This window comes from Dermacentor silvarum, chromosome 4 (genome assembly GCF_013339745.2).
Source record: "Dermacentor silvarum isolate Dsil-2018 chromosome 4, BIME_Dsil_1.4, whole genome shotgun sequence".
NCBI lineage: Eukaryota > Metazoa > Arthropoda > Arachnida > Ixodida > Ixodidae > Dermacentor > Dermacentor silvarum.
The window spans coordinates 82,917,108-82,939,758 of record NC_051157.2 but is presented as its reverse complement, the minus strand read 5'-3'; the positions used below and the strand labels follow the sequence as shown (position 1 = coordinate 82,939,758).

The window sequence follows — 22,651 nt, the reverse complement described above, 5'->3', positions numbered from 1 at the left end:
AATATACAGACCATCTTAGACACTATCAGGGGTCCATAAACTAGAGGTGATAAGGTCGAATATGAATCAGGCGTTGCCATGAGAAATATAAAATAGCGTATGGAATGCTTTACAGGACTATCCATGGGGAATAGGGACCACAACTTGAAGGTTCTGAAGAAGCATGTTTTCGTTGTATACTAAACTACAGGACATTTGCGTATCTCTCATCTTACCGCCGAAAGTACGATCGTGTAACGTTTCCCTCCTAGAAACTTCGGAGATATTATTTTCTACTTGGTCGTGCGGAGACATGCCAGGATGTTAAGGTTCATAGTAGGTTTATGGGAATATTGCACAAAGAAAACAATGGGTAGAAGAGAAAAGGAATGCGAAATGAGTCATCAGTTGCAATGACTTCTCCGGTGCACTTATCGGAGCTGTTAGCATCTTGGGCGTTACGAGCTATTTCTTTTTCTTTACTTTACAGCCGAAGTTTAGACGTTCGTAGGCCCGCAGAGTTGATAAAAATAAATTAAATAAAGATATATTAGGCTAGAATGAAGGGATCATTGCTGCGCAATACTCTTAAAAAACACATAAAGAAATGAGACGAATGAGAGGATGAGACTAGGCCTCGAAAAGTGCAAGCGCGAAACACGCCGTAGGATTGGTGTGTTGAGTGTATCGCCATCGTGTGCGGGCGTCACATGTGCGCACGGAGTAACGTCGAACCTATGGAAAGGGCGGTGCTGTTAGCATAACACTTGAAAAGGCACGCAAATACCAAAAACTTTCCGCTTAGTTTCATACCCGACGTGGGGCGCGATGCCAAAAAATCATCGAACGAAATAAAAAAAGAGACAGAGTGAGGGAGAGATAGACACAAAGAAAGGGCCGATGAAAGAGAGAGGGCGCGGCGGCGAGACCCGCAACGAACAGCGTGCTCCAAGCACCCCTCTCTCCGTGTTCTGAGAGCGTTGAGTACCAACGTCACTTCCGGCTGCGCCCATACGTCACACTTAGCGCCCTGCACTTGGATGGTGAAGATCACGCTTCACCTCTCGCCCCTCCTGGCGCTCTCTCCCTTGGGTGTTGCGTTTCTTGACTTCCGGCGGGGGCCGTGCCGAACTCCCAAGGGCCTAGCGGCTACGATCCCCGTCTGCCTAGTCCCAGGGTTGCGCCGCATCCGAGGAGATCCGTCGCGCCGCACCTCCGAGGCTCCCGTAACACCAGGTAAACCTTGTGCGCTCATTTCTATACGCCGACAGAGCCCGCACACACTTACTTGTTTGAGTGGACTGCCTTGTTACACGCAGCAGGACTTCATATTCTGCTCGGTGCACCCAATAGTCGATTATCGAACGTAAGCATTGCCGGCCTCGATGGTTTACGCTGTTGAGCCTACATCTCGTTACTCGTCGATGCACCGGTGCATCGTATTTGCCAAGAATGTGCATCTTATTGGATTATTGCCACGTAATCTCCATTGTGTTCTACATCGCATGGCTATGTTTACTCTCAACGGAAAACGGACGCATTAATGTATTTAAACTAGTTACGTTCCCACTGTTGACGCAAAATGGTAGCGATACTCATAAAAAAAGGGTAGTGGACGGAATTTGGATGACAATATATCTCCGCCGATTAGCTTTAGAACGCTGACGTGTGGTTTCGCGACCAAGCCGTCGGACTTTCTACTGCGGTGTCTGCGTGATAGATTTTGTGAAAAATGATTCTGTGGCAATCGTATGGTATGTTGTTGCTTTGGTAAGACTATCGCACAAAATGATTGGTTGTCGCTATAAAGTTGTAATTTGCATATTTGCCACGTGGAAGGACTCAGTACAACTCATTTAATGCGTTTAAGAGTGTCGTGTATGGGAGTGTTGCCGAATAACTTTCCTATGCAAAGGAACGCGTTGAGATAGCCCAGATAATGTCATTGACCTTGAGGATGGTAAGGGAGGCCGCGCAATACAGAAAGGAAAGTACAACCTCTAGAAGGGTTCTTGCTTCAAACCAATATGCCATTGCATTTGAATGTAGATACGAGTGACAAATATACGAAATCATGACTGGCCAGTTTCCTCAGATGCGCATTTATTTCTTGACTTTGATGAAGTACTTCTTGAATTTGATGCTGTTAGGCCGTTGAGCGTGCATCTTTTACACTGACACGCACACATGATCAGTATACTGTTGCATTGTAGAAGCGCTGGTTTGATACAATTTTTCCATAATCACCCTGGTTATAATGCAACTTTTGCAGTTGTGTTTATTGTATGAGTGGGTCAGCGGTTTACTTAAGTGGAGAGCACCACATCTGGTATACATCTTTGTGTACCGCTTTGCCTTCTAGACGCACTCAGTGTTATAACATAGATTGGCAGCGTTTATTTTCACGAAATTCAAATGTAACATGACAGCTCAATGCTATAACTCAAGCGTAAAATGACGAGAGCATTCTGGTGGCTGCTGCGAATGACAGGGCAGGTAATACTGCCACTAGGGCTACAGCGGAATAACTACTCAATTAATTAATTTTGTAGCAAGCGTCGAGCGGCTACATGACCATATGTTACTTTTCTGCGATGGTTCTTATGTCGAAGATAGCCAACTGCAGGATGCAGCCCATGAACAAAAAAGTTCCTGGTAAAATGCAGCACTGCAAATTTACAACAACTGTTCGGTAGTTTCTGTAAAAACCAGTCACAGGCCACGCCTTGACCCGTTACTTGTTTAGTTATTCTCTAAGCACCCATGAGCAATCGCATGCTTCGCTAAATACAAATAATATGCTTGTGTTTGTAGCCGTAAGACTGTCATGGAGAAGCAATACATCTTTGTAATTGCGATTTTTTCTCGCTCGTATTTGGCAATGCAAACAGTTTTGGCCTAACGTACGCACCGCGCGCAGTATGAACCAACTATAACACTATTTATCGGGATTCTAATTTATGCCTGGTAGATATGCGCGACTAGCCGAACTTAATATATGGGTTCTACTATAAACCACCTGACCCAGCGTTAGCTTCTGCAGTTACCGCTGTCATTAACGCTAAAAGCAGCGACGATGCGGACGCATAAAATAAAAAAAAAGTTGTGATCAGCATCACGAGTGAACATGTTACTGTCATGCTAGCGTTCTTCGCTGCCTTTCGAATTGGCTCAAGTTCGTTTAAGAAAATGTGTCCCCGTAAGCTACACTCCTAACAACTCATGTCTGGAGCACCTTGTTCTAAAGTAAATTCTGCGGTTATAGGAGCGTGTACAAAGGTCCATGACACACAGCTGCACCACAGCATGCAGAACAAGAACATGGATAAATACACATTTGGATGTCAACTAGACAGGCACAGGTTGCCGTATCTGGAACTCTGCCAAATTTTATACTTAAAAAGAATTTGGGAGAGGGAGAGTATGTCGCCGTCTCGACGAGATATAGCTGGCTGTCGACCTAGAAGACAAGGCGAAAGTTGCGTGACAAGAACGCATTTCCGCAACGACGCCGCGACAGATATGACGCAATGTGACGAGAGTTGCACAGAGCGCGTCAATGCAACTCGGCGTCCGATGTTCATGCGGTGAGCGCGCGTACGGGAGAGCCAAAAGGCTTGCCAGCCCGTGGTGTGCCGTGCCCGAGGCCCGCCACCATATATAGTCGCCGCCGCGGTGGTGGGCGCTCTGAGGAGCGGTTCGTCGGCCGTCGCGTTGCCGTCGTATTTTTAGACCGGACCCCGGAGTTGGGACGGTACACACACAGCGGAACTTCGGTCGCCCACTCGCTCGCGGCAGCGAATGCGCGCACAAATGTTTGCCGAAAAGGCTTTGAAAACAAGTAACAACTCACGAAGACAAGTAAGGCCGCATTCGTTAAGAGGGAGATTTAAGCATAAACATTTATTAAATCGAATGGAGCTGAGATGACGTACTCATGGAACTAAATGTGTCAATTAGGGCTAACAAATCTGCATAACTTTGTTTTCGCTGTCTTTAGTTATGCGTGACATCGGTGTAATTTTGGCTTGTACACTTAGATAAAATTCTGCGAAACCTTAATGATCAGTTTGATTGCGATCTGACGTGGCCCTTTCGCGTAATTGCACATATGGCATTTTCAATTTAAAATTTCACTGTCACGTCTATTTTCATGATTACATGAACATATATGGATCGTGGATATCGTGTTTATGAAGGGAAAAGGAAGGGAGGGTGTTAAAAATACCTAAAAAAATGTCGATTCCAACAAGTAAGCCATCTTTATTCATCATCATCAGTTAACGAACCCCTAAAGGTGCAAACAACATTACATAAGAAGGAGGGGGGTATGTATGAGAAAAATGTAACAACGAATACAACCGAAAGCAAAGAACAAAAATTGGTGACTAGCACTATTTAGGTATTTAGAAAATACGAGAAAATCACTGCGCAAACACGTATTCTTCAACAGCACTACAAAAATTAGCCTGATCAGAAATAGTAACAACTCTATTCGAGTAGCTGATTCTACAGCCGTACAAACGTCACAAGAGACGATTTTGCGTAAGACACCGTACGCGCCGCAGGAAGAAAGTGGTTGGAAGAATTGTCTCTTGTGGCAGATATATGAGTGGGTTGTAAAAGTACAAACATTTGAGATAAACCATTGCACAATACAAGTGCCAATATGATCAGATTACGAGTCTTTGAACAAGAACCCAATGGTAGCGTATCTTATTTAGGGACTGTATTCGCAAGAACGATAAAACTGTTCGTAAGAGCAAACGCCAGAAAATAACGATGACGCACATATTGTCAGGGAAAGCGGCCGGTCAACAGAAACTGCGCTTGTGAACAAAAATTGTTCTGAATTTAACCGGTTTTATACAGTGCATGTATTTGTTCTTGTAGCACTGATATATCAGTCTAAATAGGAATAATTCAGAAAGGTACAAAACAATTGGCATATGAAACCTTTCCGCAGAGAATGAATAAAATTTCTGTTTAAATGAGTTATTTGTTGCAGACTGATCATGTCTCACTTCAATAGAGTAACCACGGCATGAAATTTATACGGAAAGACAACACATTAAAAAAAGTACATGGTACATATCAGTGACATAGATAGCAAATAAATAAATAAATAAAATGAAGAAAGAAAGAAATAAAACCGTGGTTGTTTGCTGTTTATGAACTGTGGCACTATGAGAACTTCGACTGCGGAAGAGCCTGATATGAGAAAATTGCAAAATTGATAGAAGCAGTAAAGTTGTTGGACGATTGGAACGCAGCCGGAGACCTTAGCACAAAAGAATAAAGAAACTAAGCAAAGAGCGCGCAAGTTTAACAGAAGTAAGCGATTATTTTATAAGGAAACGTTAAATTATCAATGCATAGCTCAATTGCACTGTGGCAAGGCTAATGAAATTCGGAAGCAAAACAAAGAACGGCTGTTTGTGAATGAGAAGCACTAATTTGAGCTTCCAAAGAGCGTTGCCGTGTCGCACGTTTACCCAAATTGAGGTCCCTGAACTCGGAGACGGTACTTAACAAGTGTGTTATAACGTTGTAGCAATTAGTCGCACACAGGGTTCAAGCAAACAATTCTAAGCAACACGAAGGAAGCCATGCTTGAAAACTTGAAAACGCAAAAAGTGGTCCTGCAACTGTGAATGCCAGATGTGAATGGGAACTAAAATGAAAACACCATTCAAGGGATTGGACACGACTTAAAAATTTTGATTCTTTAATGTGAATTACCTTAAAACATTATTACTAAACTTCAAACCGAAGCAATAGTAAAGGTAACAAAGTTCATGAGTGTCATTGCTTGCACGGGCACAAGATGTCGGACACTTTGTGCAATATTTTCAATGTCATACATTAATGTTCGACCTTCTCAGCATCTGCTGCCTGAGTGATACTGCTTTTTTCTCACTACTGCGTGCTGCAATTATTCTCAAATTTACTGTATTCTGTTTTTCTGTTTTGCAGTACTATTCAAGTCCAGTAAACAAACAAGTCAAACAACATGGGAGACGTAAGGTGAGTCCAGATTGAATCTTGCGCAACCTCAATGGGCATTTTATTTAGTAGCACTTAGTTAAGAGAGTCGATTCGCTCTCATAGAATTGCTCTGGCACGTTATTCATAAATTTTATAGCTGTCCTTTAAGTAAAGTACAGTGAGCTTACCTTTTTGTGCGTTGAACCCTTCGTAAGGAAACATCCTGTAGCTTATCACACAAAATATCTGTCATCTAGACATCTGAAGCTATCTGTGTGGTATAGTAGCTGTGGCAATGCTGGTAGAAATTCATTATCCTAGTTCAACAATGCATAGTTAGTAACAAGTATTATTCGACAGATTTGTGGATTCTGTGCCGTGCCATGACTTAGAAAACCTTTAAAATGATAGGTTGCCTTTTTTTAGGGGGCGAGGGGGGGGGGGGCGCATGCTACTCTGGCATTGTTCGCTTCTCGAACTGTGCAAAACAAAAACAAAAAAAGCGAAGCAATCCTACGTTACTTCGAAAAATTTCATTTTGAAAATGCGCATCAAGGTGCAACGAAATTAATCTTACGTCTTTGAAAGGCGTCTGTAAACTTTCGTGTTGGCGCACAGGTAGCAAATAAATAGAGCTAAATATTCACTACTTGCAGCCTATAAAAATAACACCTGGAAGTAAGGGAACAGAAACCTCGCGCTGTACAATTATCTATCAGTAGAAGTTATGAAGAGAGGTCTGTAAATAAGTCGGTGGATATTAATATTTGTGTAAAAAGCTCGAGAACTTCACCTCTGCACGTTTCAGAGTGGTTTAATATTAAACCTAAAGGTTCTTCAGGGCAGGAATGTGGTGTATCATAGGTAATGGGATGGTCCTTGCTCGATTGCTTGATTAACAAAGAAAATAAAAAGAAGTCACTAAGGTATAAAATACAGCTCCATAATCTAACACTCATAGCACAAAAAAAAAATCACGCTGCTGTTTTGTGGCAGATTAAACCATTGTTAGCAATAGAAGTTCACACCTTTTTCTGTTCCTGCGTATCGCTGATGCTTACAAGCTCGTTAAGGTGCTGCTAAACGCACGCAAGCGGAAAACTAGCCTTTGAAATTTTCGAGAAATTCACAATAATTGTGTATATATCTAACTAATTCAACTTTATTTTTGTTTCTTTGTACTTGCATTTGATTTTACGTCACACTCTTGGCCCTAATAGTACACAAAATGAATGTCGAGATCAAAATGTAAAGGGAATCTCTATGACGAATTAAAAACGCGTTTGTGCTAACAGTGCAGGGAGCTAAATATATAGCAAGTTTTCATAGACTGTGAAGTATTTCCAAGAACTGGACATAAGGGTAAGAGAAGTGGCGTAAGATCAGATGTTAGTGGGCCTCCCATAGAACAAGACTGTCGCACTCGCCATGAAGACAAGTCCTGGAATGCCCACTGTGAGGTAAGAAAGTCAAATTTTTTACTACTGCTTTTTTTTCGGCGACGTGCCTGCTACATTGATATGAGAGAATTTAAGTGTAAATAATTCGCAAGGATTTTACTATCAGGACTGTAGAATGGTGTTCTCTGAACACTAAAAGGAAGCGGTTTGTGTATGTTGTTGCGGGTCACAATGCAGAAACATTTTATGTCACAGAAAAATTATAAAAAACTATATATTTTCGCGGATAGTTCTAAGTGTTCTAAGAAACAGTGTGCTCTCTATGTAAGATTTATTGACTAGACGCTATATTGATTGCTAACGAAGGAGTGAATAGGCTTCTCACAATGTGTTCTGCTTTGTTTTTCAGGTCAAATAGCTTTTTAAGTGCCCCAGCTTAAAGGTAAGTGCATACATAACTCTGGGCCAGTGTGATCGCCGATGTCTACAGTCACGTGAGTTCGTTTCAATGTGTGTACATGATTCCTTCTCTTTCCTTTGTGAAGTAGTTGTGTTGTGTGTTTAGAGTAGTAGGTTGTAGTGACTGTTGTACTTATGGCACCTAGAGTAGATTTATTTGTGTGTACACCTCAGCAAAATACGTTTAGGAACCTTGACACGTACCTTTTATTGCACAAGCCAGATATCAGTTAGCGATGCTGACAATCGCGGTGGCAAGGGGGGGGGGGGGGGGGCATACGTTGGAAAGTCTTCACAGCACTTCTTTAAATGTGCTCTTTCGCATTACCGATTGCAAATATTGTTGGGAACAGATAAATGAATGAACAAGGCAATCCTGTTGATTGGAAGGTGCAACTGAAATCCTACTGTGATTCGGCTAAATAAAATGAAGCAAACGGAGACGGTAGGCTACAAAGGCGACGTGCAAGTATGCTTCTGTGCTACGACTTCGTTTGTGAGCTACCTCATATCTCCAGCCGTTTTCCACATGGGACAAGATTTTGCTCACCGCAACATAGTTTGACAATGCAAAAGTTAATACGTCATTCAAAGCTTAATTTAAACAAGGCCTGCATAGGAAATACTCGTAAAAGTAGCCTTAGGCGAAAATTCCGAGGCCTTGTGAAGAATTAGGGTTCCTGTGGCTGCTGCTTCTTCTTCTTCCAAAAGAAAAAAAGAACCCCTTAGGAACCATTGCATCGCGACATTTTCGAAGGTAAATACATAATTATACTCACTCTTGTGCAGAGAAACAGCTGATTGAAGTGACATATTTATATAGAATAATTCACTGACGTATTTCGATAAAGTAATCTTTCCAAAAAATATTGTTTTCAGTTCATTGTTGCAGCTCCCCCATTCTTTTCCTTTTTAAATATTTCCTTGTATAACTATGTAGAGGCACTGCTGTGGATGTATTACTTTGAAGATCACTGAGCAGATGGTTATGATTTACGTTAAATTTGAAGATGTAGCACAGAATTCATAATGTCTCATATGACACGTGCACTGGCTCCTAAACGTTTTGTCAAAGGTGTGCCTACATGTTGGTTGCCACAATATAGGATGGTCATGTTTTTATCCTTTGAGACTATTATACTCATATATTTTGATTACGTGAGATATGATGTGCTTAGAAAGAACGTTTATTTTTCTTTACTAGCCTAAAATTGATCATTCTTGGCCGCAGCAGTATGTAACAACAATCAAGAACGTTAAATAGTAAATAAACGCGCACACAGGAAGTATGTACACGTGCACTGAGAACTTGAATCATACGTGCGCCCTTTAGAGTATGGGCAACCAATATGGGTCAAAAGCGAGGTCTCTGTCAGTTCATCCGCAAGCCGCGGTGCTTGTAAGGTGTCGTAATGACCATGTAGTATGAAGCAGAAAAAGAACTAAAGATGGAAGGTAGTACAGAGTTTTCGTACCATGAATGATTCTGAAACTTTACCCTAAGTCAGCAGTCATAAAACAATACTTGTATTATTGTGTTTTATCGCTCTTTGAGTGCTTATGCCGTAAAAGTAGCTTAATTTCCGTACATGTTATACAAGAGCGTTCAGTTCCCGAATAGGGTTCTTTTCGTTTCTTGCAGAATTATTTAGGGAGGCGCGAATGCCTCAAATTTTCTGCCCAAGGTATCGCGATGAAATGTGGGCGCTTTGCATGAGACTTTCTTCTTCTTCTTCCAAGCATTCCTCCTGTTTTCAGTGTCGTCTCTCCCCTGTGTCATTCCTTAAATACACACTTAACCTTCGTTACCACTTTCTTTGCGACTCGTCAAGGAATTCCTATTCCGAGACCTTTTGTTCATTTCTCTTCCCACGTGTCATACCCTCGTATCGTAGTTCAAAAGTCAGGAATCCACGTAGGGATCACTGGCTGCCATGTGAATAACCTTGCCGGCCTGGCGTTGTGTTTGCCAGCCGGCTTAAACATGCGGGCGTGCGGAGCGTAGTAGTAGTAGTAGTCCCAGCTCCGATATACGCCCACAGTGTTTGGCCCCTGACTAATCCATTTGTGTTTCATGTGTTAGACCGACGCCGATCGCAGGAGGAAGGACGCCGAGGATGCCCACAGGCGACTCAAGGAAGTACGTTGCCACTTGTTGTCGGAGTGATAGCTCGGAGAAGTATTCCTTAGAATTGTAGCACACGCTTGCTGGTTGACAATGCTATTTCATTGATGTCGAAGATGCCTTAAATACCGGAGTGTTCATATCAATAAAACAAACGAAGAATTTGCAAAAATCTGCAATTTATTACAGGAATTTCAAACATAATTCAATCGCATTTTGGGACGCACTGCTGCAAGCGAGTTTGATATATTCGGTTGTAGCGTCAGAAATTTCTTCGATATAAAGTGCTACTGCCAAACCAAATTGGATGCAAGAAAATTACAGCCGGCAGCTGAACGCACTCTTGTTACGATTAGGTCATTTTCGTCTTGACGACAGAAAGATGTGTTGTCACCGCAGTTTGATAAGAACTACTGGTGTGAATTTAACGAGAGCGGACGCGTTTTCCGATCATTTCACAGACCACAGTTCAAAGTATAATTGTATCTAGATTGCATATGTGTACTTTCCTTCATAATTCGCGATTGCAGTCAAAATTGATAAGGGAATGAAGTGAAACATTTATTGATACGTTTGTTTCCAGTTCGCTAGTTGCGTTTATTGCCTGGTGCTTTCGAAGATAAATCCATTTTTGATTGTGCATTCCTGTGTTGTGCTACATGCTACTCTCTGCTGAAGCCCGTGGGAACAAGTTCGACGAAGAAATCGAAACGCTGCTGCAAGACTAAGCTGTGCATACGCTGCTCTTTGCTAACCATGCGCCAGTCAAGGTGAACATCGTTCGCATGCTGTGGTACTGCTTTTTTATGAAGACGCATGCGCACTCTTCGCTTGCCTTTTCCGTTTGCTGCAAACAAAGGTAACGTTCGACACTATGTTTTCCCTAATTTTGCCAAATTGGAAGATTCTCTTTACGTTTTGGTAGCTATTTTTTATTTGCTGCCTTTGCTGCCTGATGTTTTATGTTTAGTGCTACTGCATTAATATTTGCAGTTGCTTGCGCAAGCTATGCGGCTCGCATTACCAGTGGTATGACGACAAGCGTGATCAGGATTAGACTAGCGATCTCGCCTAGCCGGTTTTACACATTGCTGTAACTATGAGCCTTCTCAGTATTTTTAAATACAGGTGATATGCTTGTATTGCTTTTTTGACGAATGTTTACAAAACGTCAGTGCATTTGCGTGCTGCAAGATGTATTGTCAATACAGCTTATCTAACGCAGTTAGGAAACTAACAACGATAAGACAAGCTGGCGACCAAACACAAGTGCTCGTCACGGTGTGTGTGCCACGCTCTGACAGTTATATTGGCAATGAAATCAACAAAATTGCTTGCACAAATTGCAACTTACACTTCGTCAATAACCTCGCGAATGTACTACAGCCTTGAACTGTTTTGTTTATTAAGAAAGTTGATATTAAATACCTTGAGACAAACGGAACTGTAGTAGCTTACCCTTCAAAGTATGACAATGTCAGCCATTCTCGACTTGAAGCAGTGAACGAAATAAATTTTTTTTCAGCAAGGAATCTTGACAGAATACCGAAGGCATCTGTCAATCACCCCTTATGAATTCCTTCCCTTACTTCTCTCTATAAACATTTTCTGCTGTGTCATGTCGAGAAAATGGTTCTAGGTCAATTTGACTGTTGGCATGATGAATTTTGACTGATAGGCCTAGAAATAGTTATAACGTGCACACAATAAGAGAAAAAAAAAACCTAATGGAGTAGAGGGCAGCGGAGGGATGTAAGGCGGTTAGATTTCGTGACTCATTACATAGTCAGGAATTAAGTGTTTGAGTGAGTCGATAAGTCCTTGTGCGCTGATTTCTTTTTAAATATTTGAACTTGTGGTAGTTACACTTTTGCTGCTGCCAACCGACACGCAGGAGGAGAAGAGAAAGATGGAGGAGAAGGAGAGGAAAAAGGCCGAGGTGCGCAAGCGTCTCGAGGAGGCGGCGAAGGCGAAGAAGGCTGGAGGAAAACGCGGCTTCATGACACCGGAACGCAAGAAGAAGCTCAGGGTGAGTGGAAACTTGTTCTCCCGATGAATCCCGCTGTTGGAAAATCAGTTTCGCGGAAGCCCTGAAGGTGAAGGGAGGTTTATGAGAGAAAAATCAAGAACATTGCCATATTCAGTGATTTGTAGCGATTTCCTTGCCGATTCGGTGATTTCGTATTTACCATATTCAGTGTCCCCGTACTTCGAGTCATCGAGTGATTCAGCCTCACTCTGCGAACGTTCAGTGAACGCGACAACGAACACATTCTTTTTTTTTCAACTCTACGTCCGCAGAATCTTCTGAGGAAGAAAGCCGCTGAGGAATTGAAGAAGGAGCAGGAGCGCAAAGCCGGGGAACGCAGGAAGATCATCGCCGAGCGCGTTGGCCAGCCCAAACCTCTGGATGGCGCCAACGAAGGTCTGTCGACACTTGAAACTGGCTTTTATTGTTTAGCAATCGCACAGGGCTGCTACATTACGATGAAAACAGCAGGAGTTCGGCCACTGTGATACTTTTCGAAACTTAAAGTGACTATATACGGCTCGCTATTTTTGTCCACGTCGCTCCAATGTGTTTTCTGTTAATTATGAAAAGCGGCTCCTATCAGTGGCTAAGTTATAAGAAAAGTGCCTGCGTATTACTGCAGGTAATACTATAGGTCAGCAAGCACTTACGTGCTTGCGGTAAATATCGTCGTAAGCGTCATCCTCAGGCACCCGTTGTTACACGCCAGCTGCAAGTTAGGGTGATCAGGACCAATTTCGTTTAAAAAGAAAAATGGCAAAGCAGTATGCTGGTGCGATTGACATTAGCAGGGCTAATACTATGTGCAAGCCCTGAGCACCCTACGATCGCCACCACTATACGCGCGTCTGTTCATTGTGACTCAGTTCTTGTTTCTTTTCTCTTTTCTTTTTCGAAATCGGCTACAAAGAAGCGTATTATACCGTAGCCTAGGTTGTTGGTAGAACGGTTTGCAATAGAGAAAACTATTTAGTCTCGGCTTGAAAGCAGGTTGGCGCAGAGCAACATCGGAACCTAAGCGAAGTGACAGTGATTTGAAATTGCTGATAACCTTACGTCTCTTGCTCCCCACGCATCTCAGCCACCCTTCAGGGAATCCTCAAGCAGTACCACGCCCGGATAGCGGCGCTAGAAGACGCCAAGTACGACCTGGAATATGAAGTCAGGCAGAAGGACTTCGTGGTACGCCCACCCATTCAAGTCGGCTCCGTGCTTCGTCGGCGTCGTCATGCCACCTACACAACAACACAACCAACGCAGCGCGGCCCCAGTCGGTCTACACAGCTCTCCTCGCAACTTAAAATCTTAGAGCTTCCCTTGAGGGTGTGCGATACTCGAAAAGCATAAAGATCCTGTGAGCAAAAGTGCAAGTACCGCGGGTCCCGCGAAGAAACCGAACTGTCCGGCAGGCTAGGCATACAGCCTGATTATGACTTTTGCAGTCAAAACACAATGTAGGGGATCTCAGGCTGCGCATCCAGGCCACGGATAGATTCAGTTTTTCCGAGGAACGCGTTCTTTGTATACCTTTGCTCACTGGCTTACTTGCTTGAAAGAAGCGAGTTGAAATCTTCGGAGCAAATTGACAGCCGTGCAAAGCTGTAACTTGATTACGGATCACGCATTGGGATTACAACGTCTCAGCAGTTCTTAGTACTAGTAGCCCTAATCCATACTTTCGTGTAAGCACACCAACACTAGGGTACAGCCGCAATACATGTATAAAAAGAGAAACGATGAACCGGATAAAACGATTATGTTAAAAAGGGAACAGTTCAAACGAAGTGGCATTGCCGGAACTGTGGACACTAAGCGAAATAGCGTTCAGAAAATTTCGTTTGGCGAGAAACTAGTATAACGCTAAGCGTTTAACTGTGTGAAGCCTGAAAGAAAATTGACTGCCTGAACCAACGCTTTTCCCTGGATATCTCTAGGATAAACAACGGCGCTTGCTAACTTACGAGCCTTTTTTCTTCTTCTTTGAAGCGTGTGATATACGTGTGTGCATAACCAACAGCTACAGCGTGGTACGTTTTTACGCCTTATAAATTACGCTGAGCGTTTTCATACATGAATGATATGTAACTGTGTGAAGCTTTTTTCTCACCTGTTTTCAAGAGCGCTGGTGTGTGCTTGAGCTGTAACTGACGCATTCGCTGCGAGTTTTCCAATTGTTTGGCTTGCAATAATGCCACAAAAGTTTGCGCGTTACCTGCTGACTGAGTTCAAGCTTCATCGGAAATGTTGCTAATAATTTTTTTTTACAGTGGCACTGTAAAAAACTGTATACTTTCGTTTCAGGTTACCATCAGCTTAATTTCTGCAACTCATCAGCGATGACAACCATGCTGGATTATGCCTGTTAACACTGTATTCTGTTGAATCTGACATTGACGTGTGGCTTTGCGGTCACCCGGATGCCCAGCACCGAAACGTTTCTAGAATATAACATTCGAAAAGTTATATCTTTCTCCGTAATATTGTTATTGGGCGTGAAAAAATAAAAGACCGACAAAAAAAAAAAGAACAAGATGTGTTCCGGCAACTACCACCGTAAGGAGCACGACGCCTGCTGTTTAAATTGCACTGCTGCTGAGAGCAAACGTTTCTGAGCTGAGCATTATGGTGCTATTTGATAACATGCTGCTCTATTTACCAAAGCTGCTTGTGACCTAATCAACCACTTTGCTGTGTTTCTTGCCAATAATAAGTTATTACGAAGTGGGTGAAATATTAAAGGCGACACAAATTATAACTTCAATCAACGATCAGTACATACGCAGGGTTGGTATCACTCAGGGCTTCGTTAAAGTTGGTCCAAGAACAAAACGTAATTGCTGGCAAGAAGCGCAGTAAAGCTTGTGCGCCTGTTGCTCGACAAGCTAACCGAGAATTTTTTTTCTTGCTTTGACTACTTTCACGGCTGCGACCGCACTGCAGCTGCACTACAGGCCATCTGCAAAGAATACTACCAGCGATTGTGCAAGCTGGAAAGTGAAAAGTACGACACTGAGTACTTGGTCAGGCAGAAAGACTACGAGGTCAGTGACGTGAAACCGCCTGTCCCCCATATCGCCACCCAAGAGTAAAACAAAAAATTTTGTCCACCCCCGTTACACAGTCGTACACTCATTATCCTTTTGTCTCTCATTTCTGAAGGCGAAATTAGACTGTAAGCTAACAAACCGACGCAAATGCATGTGACCGAACTCTTTTAGGAGGTTTATGCTTTGAGGATCACCACAAAATGTTTAAGCTGAGTCTTAAGGAAGCTTGACCATTCATTTTATTTATTATTAGGTGAAACAACAGCTATATCAGGAATTTGTGCCAAAATATTTTCAACTATAGTTGGTGGTATGCTTACAGTCTAGGTTCGTGTGTGCATGCAAAGTGTGTCGTTACTGCATTGACATCATTTAAGAAATAACTGTCTGCATATGCGCTTGAATGGTATACGTATGTAAGCTTGGAAGAGGTGCCAGAGCATTAGCTTAAAATTTAATTTTAAAAATGCTTTGGAAAAGCTTTGCCAGAGTGCGGAATGTCTCGGGTATTAAAGTGCACCTCTTCACGAACCCTTTCGAAAAGGAAGCTTTTTTAGTGAGCCTTGTGTGAAAGAGCTTTAAGCAATGAAATGTTGCAGCATCCACGCTCCTCAAAGCCCGCTCTTCCATCTCTTCCTGGCAGGCATCTTTCTAATGCGGAAAGATGCCTGTCATGTTCCCCGACCAAAGCACCGAAAGTTTTTATCTGCACCACCTCCATATCATTCGGTGCAACTCTCTGTCGCACCGACCAATTTCAGGTGCCATATCATCGGCCATAGCATCTCCAGTCCCCCACCAGATCGCACAAGGGATCAATGTAATAAAAATTTGCGGCTTTCGCTTCGACCGGAAGCGCAGTTTAATCAGTTTGAAGAAACCTGGCTAATGGCCAACTTGTTCTACGATGCATTTGAATATACACGAACATTGGAGGAAGTTCAGGAAGTTGCGAAGGAAAGAGCAGGCGATAATTTGAACAAAACGGTAATATCCTGAACAAAACCTGCTGGCACTACAGAGATAATATATGGCACAGATTTTTCTGAGATCATTGCTCTTGTCATGGTCTATCTATTAAGTGTACAAGTTATGCAGGGTCCCTTTAAATAACGCACTATCTTATTTTAGCACATCCTAGCTAACAACTTGACAGAAGCCCGCGTTCTTTATGCTTGCTTTCGTTTACAAATTCTGCCTGAGAAAATAATTCGACAATGTGGCAGCTCATTTCACTATATATATATATATATATATATATATATATATATATATATATATATATAGACAGAGAGAGAGTGAAACGAAAAGATGCGAAAAGAAAAGATGCTGGCATAAGGGAGCGAATCCCAATGCACATTTCATATGCTGAACTCAGAGGCCGATTTTAACAGTCTTGAAGGATTCGATTTCAGACTTTTGCACGTTTCTATTAGCCTCTAAATTAAACACGCCAAGCTCTGAAGCCATGGCACACAGCCCCATGCTGTAAAAGTTCTGTACAAGCGTAAATCATTCTGTTATCATGAACTTTTTTTGAATTTTTGTTTAACTGGAAGCATCAGGCTTCATTTACAGAGATAGTGAGCACTGCTACGTAAATATACTTCATAAGACAAGTGAGGCATGATTGCTTGATCATGTACATGTCGAGGAAACTGATTATTCTTCTGGGATGCTTTCAGATCAACGAGTTGACCATCCAGGTGAACGATCTTCGTGGCAAGTTGTAAGTGCTGTATCTATGTAACAAAATATTTTTTATGTGGCGTACTCCTTCGGTGACCTTGCATATGAGGGTCGATTTTTTGTAACCTCACCTACTCCGTTATGTTTCAGCGTGAAGCCGGCCCTCAAGAAGGTTTCCAAGTGAGTTGATGAGTTTTCTTTTTCTTTTCTGTTATACTGTATCTCGGTCATGTGAAGCCAATGTCTCGTAATTACACTGTACAGTGAAGTCAACGTCTTTAAGCACATTTATACTTTTTTTCAGGTTCGACAAGCTCAAAATGGTCGCCAAGAGTACCTCGGAGGTTGACTTCAGGTCGAACCTTAAGTCAGTCAAGAAAGAAACCTTCAAGCTTGATGAGGGCAAGGAGACGGTAAGAATGAACTTTGATATGGCTTAGTTTACCTTAGTGTACTAACACATTTATCAATATAATTTATTTTATTTCCATTTACAAGATACTGCTGGTCCATCTGGGACCAAGCAAGGGGGAGGGGTAAACGTATAAAACAAGAAAAAGCAAATTAAAAAAAGATTATTCAAGATTTCAAAAGACAAACAAATCGCCTTCGAATTCTAAAAGTGTGACATCCGTAATTATTCCATTCTAAAGAATCATTACTGTTAAGCAATGAGAATAGCAATGTTTAACTTACCTACAGTACAAAAAAAATGAAAATTTGAAATCGTTAGTTCTCGCCTGATAGGAAGTTAAAGATTCAGAGTGATGCTAATGGACGAACATATGGGTCAGGGCTTGACAATAATTTGTTATTTTGAGGGGAAAAAGAAACTTAAGCCTCAGCATTTCCCGCCAAAGTTGCAGTGTCTCGCTACACTAAGAAATTGCAAAAAATTTGTAGCACTTGACGCAAATCAGCACTCCTCTGGAAAATGAACAATATTATTGTTATATAAAGAAACTTTGCAGTAATTTGCATTTTATGAGCTAAAAAAACGTTAAACGTTAAACGAAAACTGTTGGTGTTCATAAAAACAAATTTGAGATCATGCGTGCTGTCAGCAAATATTGCCCTATAACACTTATGTGTGTTTGTGGGTTGAGCACTAGTGAACACTTACACCAAAGTGTCGCGTAGACGTTCATTGTTGCGAGTTCGGAGAACATAAATTATGGAAGTACTATTATGAATAGACTCTTGTCTGTGTTAATTATCGAAGTCACTAGTTTTCTTGACCTCTCATTCATTATTGTTCTTTGTGTAATGTTCCTTCCAACATGATAAAACAAGTTTTTATCTGAATGCACTGCGTAACAAAAACAGCAGTGCCAAAATCAAGTCAAACCCTACTCGTAAACATTTATATCAGACTCGAAAGTGTGAGGCCGCAGTTCTAGCTATAAAAATATAGGCATAGTGCGCGATACACTAGTGCGTTTTGTTGCTGAATACTTTCCAGCTGGAGGACAGATTTGGAGTCAACTTACTTTCGCAATTCATTTTTTTATTTGCCTTTATTCTAAAGGTAGCTTATGCATGTACATCCTAACAGCTAGCAGTACCTAGTCAGATAACATTCGTACGAGCATATAATTGATAATTTTTACGCATTTTGCATCATATCTGCCTGGAAAATATGTAGGCATATTTAAATTCTCACTAGACCATGAGGGATGCTTCGGAGAGAGAAGTGTGCGTTGCATTCTCCCCCCTTATTTTGACGTTTATTTTGTCTCTAATGTGTGTTGTACTGAGTTTGTCTTGAGTGTCGTGCTGTATTGTCGCCACTACAGTACAAGATGTTGTCTTTCTGTCTCCAGGTCAAGAAGGACGTGCCAGAATGGGCCGCGAAGTAGAGGTTCTGAAATTTGAACACTGTCCCACATTGTTTACTCTCTGTAGATCCAGAAAAAAAAAAGAATGCCTCATTTTACCCAATTTGCACTCTAACACACAACGATGCTCAGCGTGGGCTGGCTGTGTTGCTCGAAGTAATCGGCCTCTAAATGCAGTTAATTTTGAATATCCGTACGCACTATCTCCCAAATTATAGCCAAGTATGCTGTTTAAATGTAGAAGAAATGGTTCGCTAATTCTAGTATAAGTACGCAATATTAACGTACCAAAGTGATTGCAAAAGAAAGGAGCGGTGGTAATGAGAAGTTTTGACAGTAAAATATCGGATCACTTAAGATGTCTACTTATTGCTAATACCGCATCATATCAGGACGTTCTTAAAAAATACAATCGTGATTGTTTCCACACCAATAAGAACTGATAGTAACTCCGTCATATAAATTTCACATAGTCAGCCCACGTTGAGTTAAAAGATGAACTTAATTTTTTGCTTCCCAATTAAACGATCCAACGAAAAAGGCCGTACTCTTTCCTAAACCTGTGTGCTGAAATCTTTCTTGGCCATTTTTTGAATCCTCTCCGCACAAGCCAAGACCCTCTATTTTGGCCTTCATGAGAGATCTGAAGGACCTCCAACCATGGTTTTACATTTTGAGCGTTTTGCTACAATTTTTAAGAGGGACAGTGATTCCTATTCCAGAGCTTTCAAGCTAGAATTTTGTATTGCCATCTTTGGCGGTTTTCGAATATTCCATGCAGCAATGGTTATCGGTCGATAAGATAAAAAAGCATGCTAATTTTTTTTTTTTACTTTCGACCGATGCAGTTTTTTGTTGTTGTTCCTTTGCGTGCAAAGGCGACTGCAGTCTTTTTGCTTCTGAAGTCTAAGCGACGGGCTCAAGTTTCTCACTCTTCACAGTTGACACATTTTGTGACGTTGCTGTGATTGACTGCTTCCGCTTGCTAACATCTTTTTCCTGCAAACACTTACGCAGAACTAATCATACTGCTACCAGTATTTTTGACAAAGTCCCGTTGCAGCTTTCTCGGATTTTTGTGACCTGATAAAGTATTTTGCAAAATGCACATAAAATTTTGAAATCGGCGCTTGGCTTAACCTCGAACGAGCAGCCAAAGCTGACTTTTTACTGCATTTCCTGATGAAAAACTTCTCAACATTTTGCTTTAAAGTAATTGTTTATTAAACTTTTTTTCGAAAATTGTAAAATATTTTTTAGTTGTTATGTTCCTGCCAACATTAACACGTCAAAAGGGATATTCGCTCCTTGCACTACACATTCGGGAAAGCCAATGATCCTGACAAAATCTCCTACATCGAAGTGGGAACGTTTCCTTGAACCCGCCCACCGTGAGAAACATCAACATAGGTGAGATGGTTATCTGCTTCAAGAAACTAATTAAACCCAGGAACTGTGAAACATGCGCTGTGTAGTTCGTTTCTGATCATCAGGTTCAAGTTTATTCAGTTACCAATTACAGAGAAAGAGTACAGTTTTATTAATACAGGTGATGAGCGCACTAGCATGACAGCTAATGCATTTAGAATAACGTAAAGTAAAACTTGCATCTCTGTAATTTACGCATTATCGTAATACGTAATGAAAATGTTTTTCCGCTGTGTTTTATTATTGCGGTGTAACTTAGGATACGTTTAATTTAGAACGATGTTGATTTTATGACTAAAGGCTGTTTTTGCGAAGCCAAGTCGTTTAAGCCTAAACTAAACTTGGGTTAGAATGTGGTGTTTTCGGCCTAAATGGCGAAGCAGCGCTTGAAAGGATTCAAGCTAACCTGGCCAATCACAGCAACATTCCACCTCATATAATCCGAGGGATAAACTTGTCCTTTTTTCTGTCCGCCAACAAATATCTCGTACAGTTCGTTATACGGTTTGCGATTTTGTCAACTTAAACGCCTTGACTAAAGGAAATGCGCCAGATAATTGTGAATGACGATACGACTGAGCACGTGCGTTCATTGCTAGTTATATGGCAGCGAGCCGGTGGCTAGATGAACTGGCAATACTTAACTGCGATGCAAGTTTATATTAAGCTCTGCACACTTTTCTTGCACTGCAGCCGATTACTAAAATATGCCGCGTTGTTATGGCGCATAATATTTGTCTGTGACTGTTAACTGAGTTTTTCATACAAGAAACGGAATGGCGCTTTTTTCCCAAATACCAAATGCCGCTCACGTTATAACCCTGCTTTCGTTGGCTTGGGCCGTGGCGAACCGCGTTGTTTATCACATTAACTGGATAACAATAACAGACTGCTTTGTTGCAAAGCGAGGTTCGTATGTCTTAACTGCTTGTGAAATCGCTAAAGCGAGATAACGAAAACAAAGCGATGAGCGTTGATGCTCCTACAAAAGAAACAATAAGTCCTAATGCCTGCAAGAGGCACGCGCGGTTTCTCTTTCACAACACACTGAAATCACCTGCCTCCGCAAGTGCGTGCGCATATTGTAATGGAGTGGCTATCTGTCATTAGTAACGGCGCTTGATATATCTAACATGGCTCGTTTTGTTAAGTTAGGTACGGTTTCAAACGTGCAAGTTTGCGACAACGCTGAAGCGATATGGCCTGCTTGCTTTTCGAGGGTGCCAATGCAACGTGGGCAGAGGCAGGGCCCTTGTAGAGCGCAAATGTTCAGAGATATTCATTACCTTAATTATTGTTCTTTATTTTTAGGAAAAGAAACCAGAATGGGCCCTCGGATCCAAGAAGGAGAACGAGGAATAAGCACAGAAATGCCAAAGATCACGACAGGGAAGTCCACCACAACGAAGCACCTGGCGCGACAAACAAGAAAAAAAAAAAAATACCAATGCCCTACGTCCAAGCCCACAAACTGTCGCTATTGCTTCCCTGGTCGAAAATTTTTTTTGTTTTCTGTTTTATTTATGTTTCCCAGGAAACATTCATTTGTTATATGCCTTTAATTATTTTGTAAGCGACACAAAACTGTGGTCGGAATGACTTCTGAAAGAATAAACAACAGTTACAGATGGTTATTTGCTTGAAGTATCGGGCGTACTTTCCTAAGTTACTCCATATATCTTATGAAACACCTGTTCATCATGGAGAGTTTTCTTCATCGTTTTGTGTTGTCATTGCCATCTTCTTTTAGCGCACAACCACAGTAATGTTTTCTATTTATTGATTATTTTGCATACTCTACGGTGTAGCCTTCACTGCTGCACTCGCGACGCTGCAAACACGTAGGAGTGTTTACCAAGTTTCTTGACAGAAGCCGGCCCGTAAACTTCTAGTATTCACTTGAAAAAAGAATGCCACGCTTTGCTAGTCAATTCATACAGCAAGTTTATAAAGCAATAACCACATCGTTAGCACGACATACACAAGCAAGATGGCGGGAATAGAGTTCGTACCCTCATTTTTTTGCTAACTCTACGGTTATTGTCTTAAGTATGAACCGACTAGCCGAAGAACAACTTCTGCGAGGTTTTTGTTTTGATGAAAAAAGAAAACAATGTGCGGTGTGGAGACCGGAAGCATGTGACGCAGGTGGAAATAATAAGACGACTCACAAAATAAAGGTAGAAGAAACAAGAAAATGCCTCGATTTCTGCTTTCCTGAGGGACTTGAATCTTCAAAATGGAAAGAGTGATAGAAACCTAGTATATGGATTACTTATCAGTTGAGAAGCGTCTTCATACGCACACCTTTTGATTCACGATAAAACATTTTACGGATGCAGCGTCAGTCACGCACAAGCTTTCTGCCCATCAGCCACTCGTAGCCAAGCAATATGGTCACGTATTATTACTAAAAGAATATACATTCAAGCTAAAAACCCCTTCCACCCTTTTTCATCTAAAATAAAGGAAAGAAAAAAAGGTGAAAAAGAAATATGTAATTAAAGGCTAAACACAACAGGACGATGATGACCGTTGAGGACAGTGGAGACTGCTATTTGCAATAAATTCTGTGTAGATTTCGTCACACATTGACAATGTCCTTCAGACTTCGCATAACTACTGTGTGTGTGGTAGATGGCATGTTTCACCGGCAACTGTATTCA

The 22,651-nt window shown here is 41.6% G+C and overlaps 1 protein-coding gene across 4 annotated transcripts; it reads left to right on the top strand.

The window, feature by feature from the left end:
- The first annotated feature begins 1,089 nt into the window (after positions 1-1,089).
- On the top strand, positions 1,090-21,632 carry LOC119450310 (troponin I-like). 4 transcript variants are annotated; one of them, XM_037713735.2, is made up of 11 exons: positions 1,095-1,215; positions 5,956-6,001; positions 9,910-9,966; positions 11,846-11,980; positions 12,253-12,376; positions 13,065-13,165; positions 16,716-16,759; positions 16,870-16,899; positions 17,024-17,132; positions 18,543-18,580; positions 21,297-21,632. In XM_037713735.2, exons 2-10 carry the CDS (start codon positions 5,993-5,995, stop codon positions 18,576-18,578), a joined length of 645 nt encoding a protein of 214 aa, XP_037569663.1. In that variant the 5' UTR covers positions 1,095-1,215; positions 5,956-5,992; the 3' UTR covers positions 18,579-18,580; positions 21,297-21,632. The 4 variants fall into 4 exon arrangements, with proteins under 4 accessions (XP_037569662.1, XP_037569663.1, XP_037569661.1 ...); XM_037713734.2 differs by lacking the exons at positions 13,065-13,165; positions 18,543-18,580 and adding an exon at positions 14,924-15,024 and having other exon boundaries at positions 1,090-1,215; XM_037713733.2 differs by lacking the exon at positions 18,543-18,580 and having other exon boundaries at positions 1,101-1,215.
- The last annotated feature ends 1,019 nt before the right edge of the window (positions 21,633-22,651 follow it).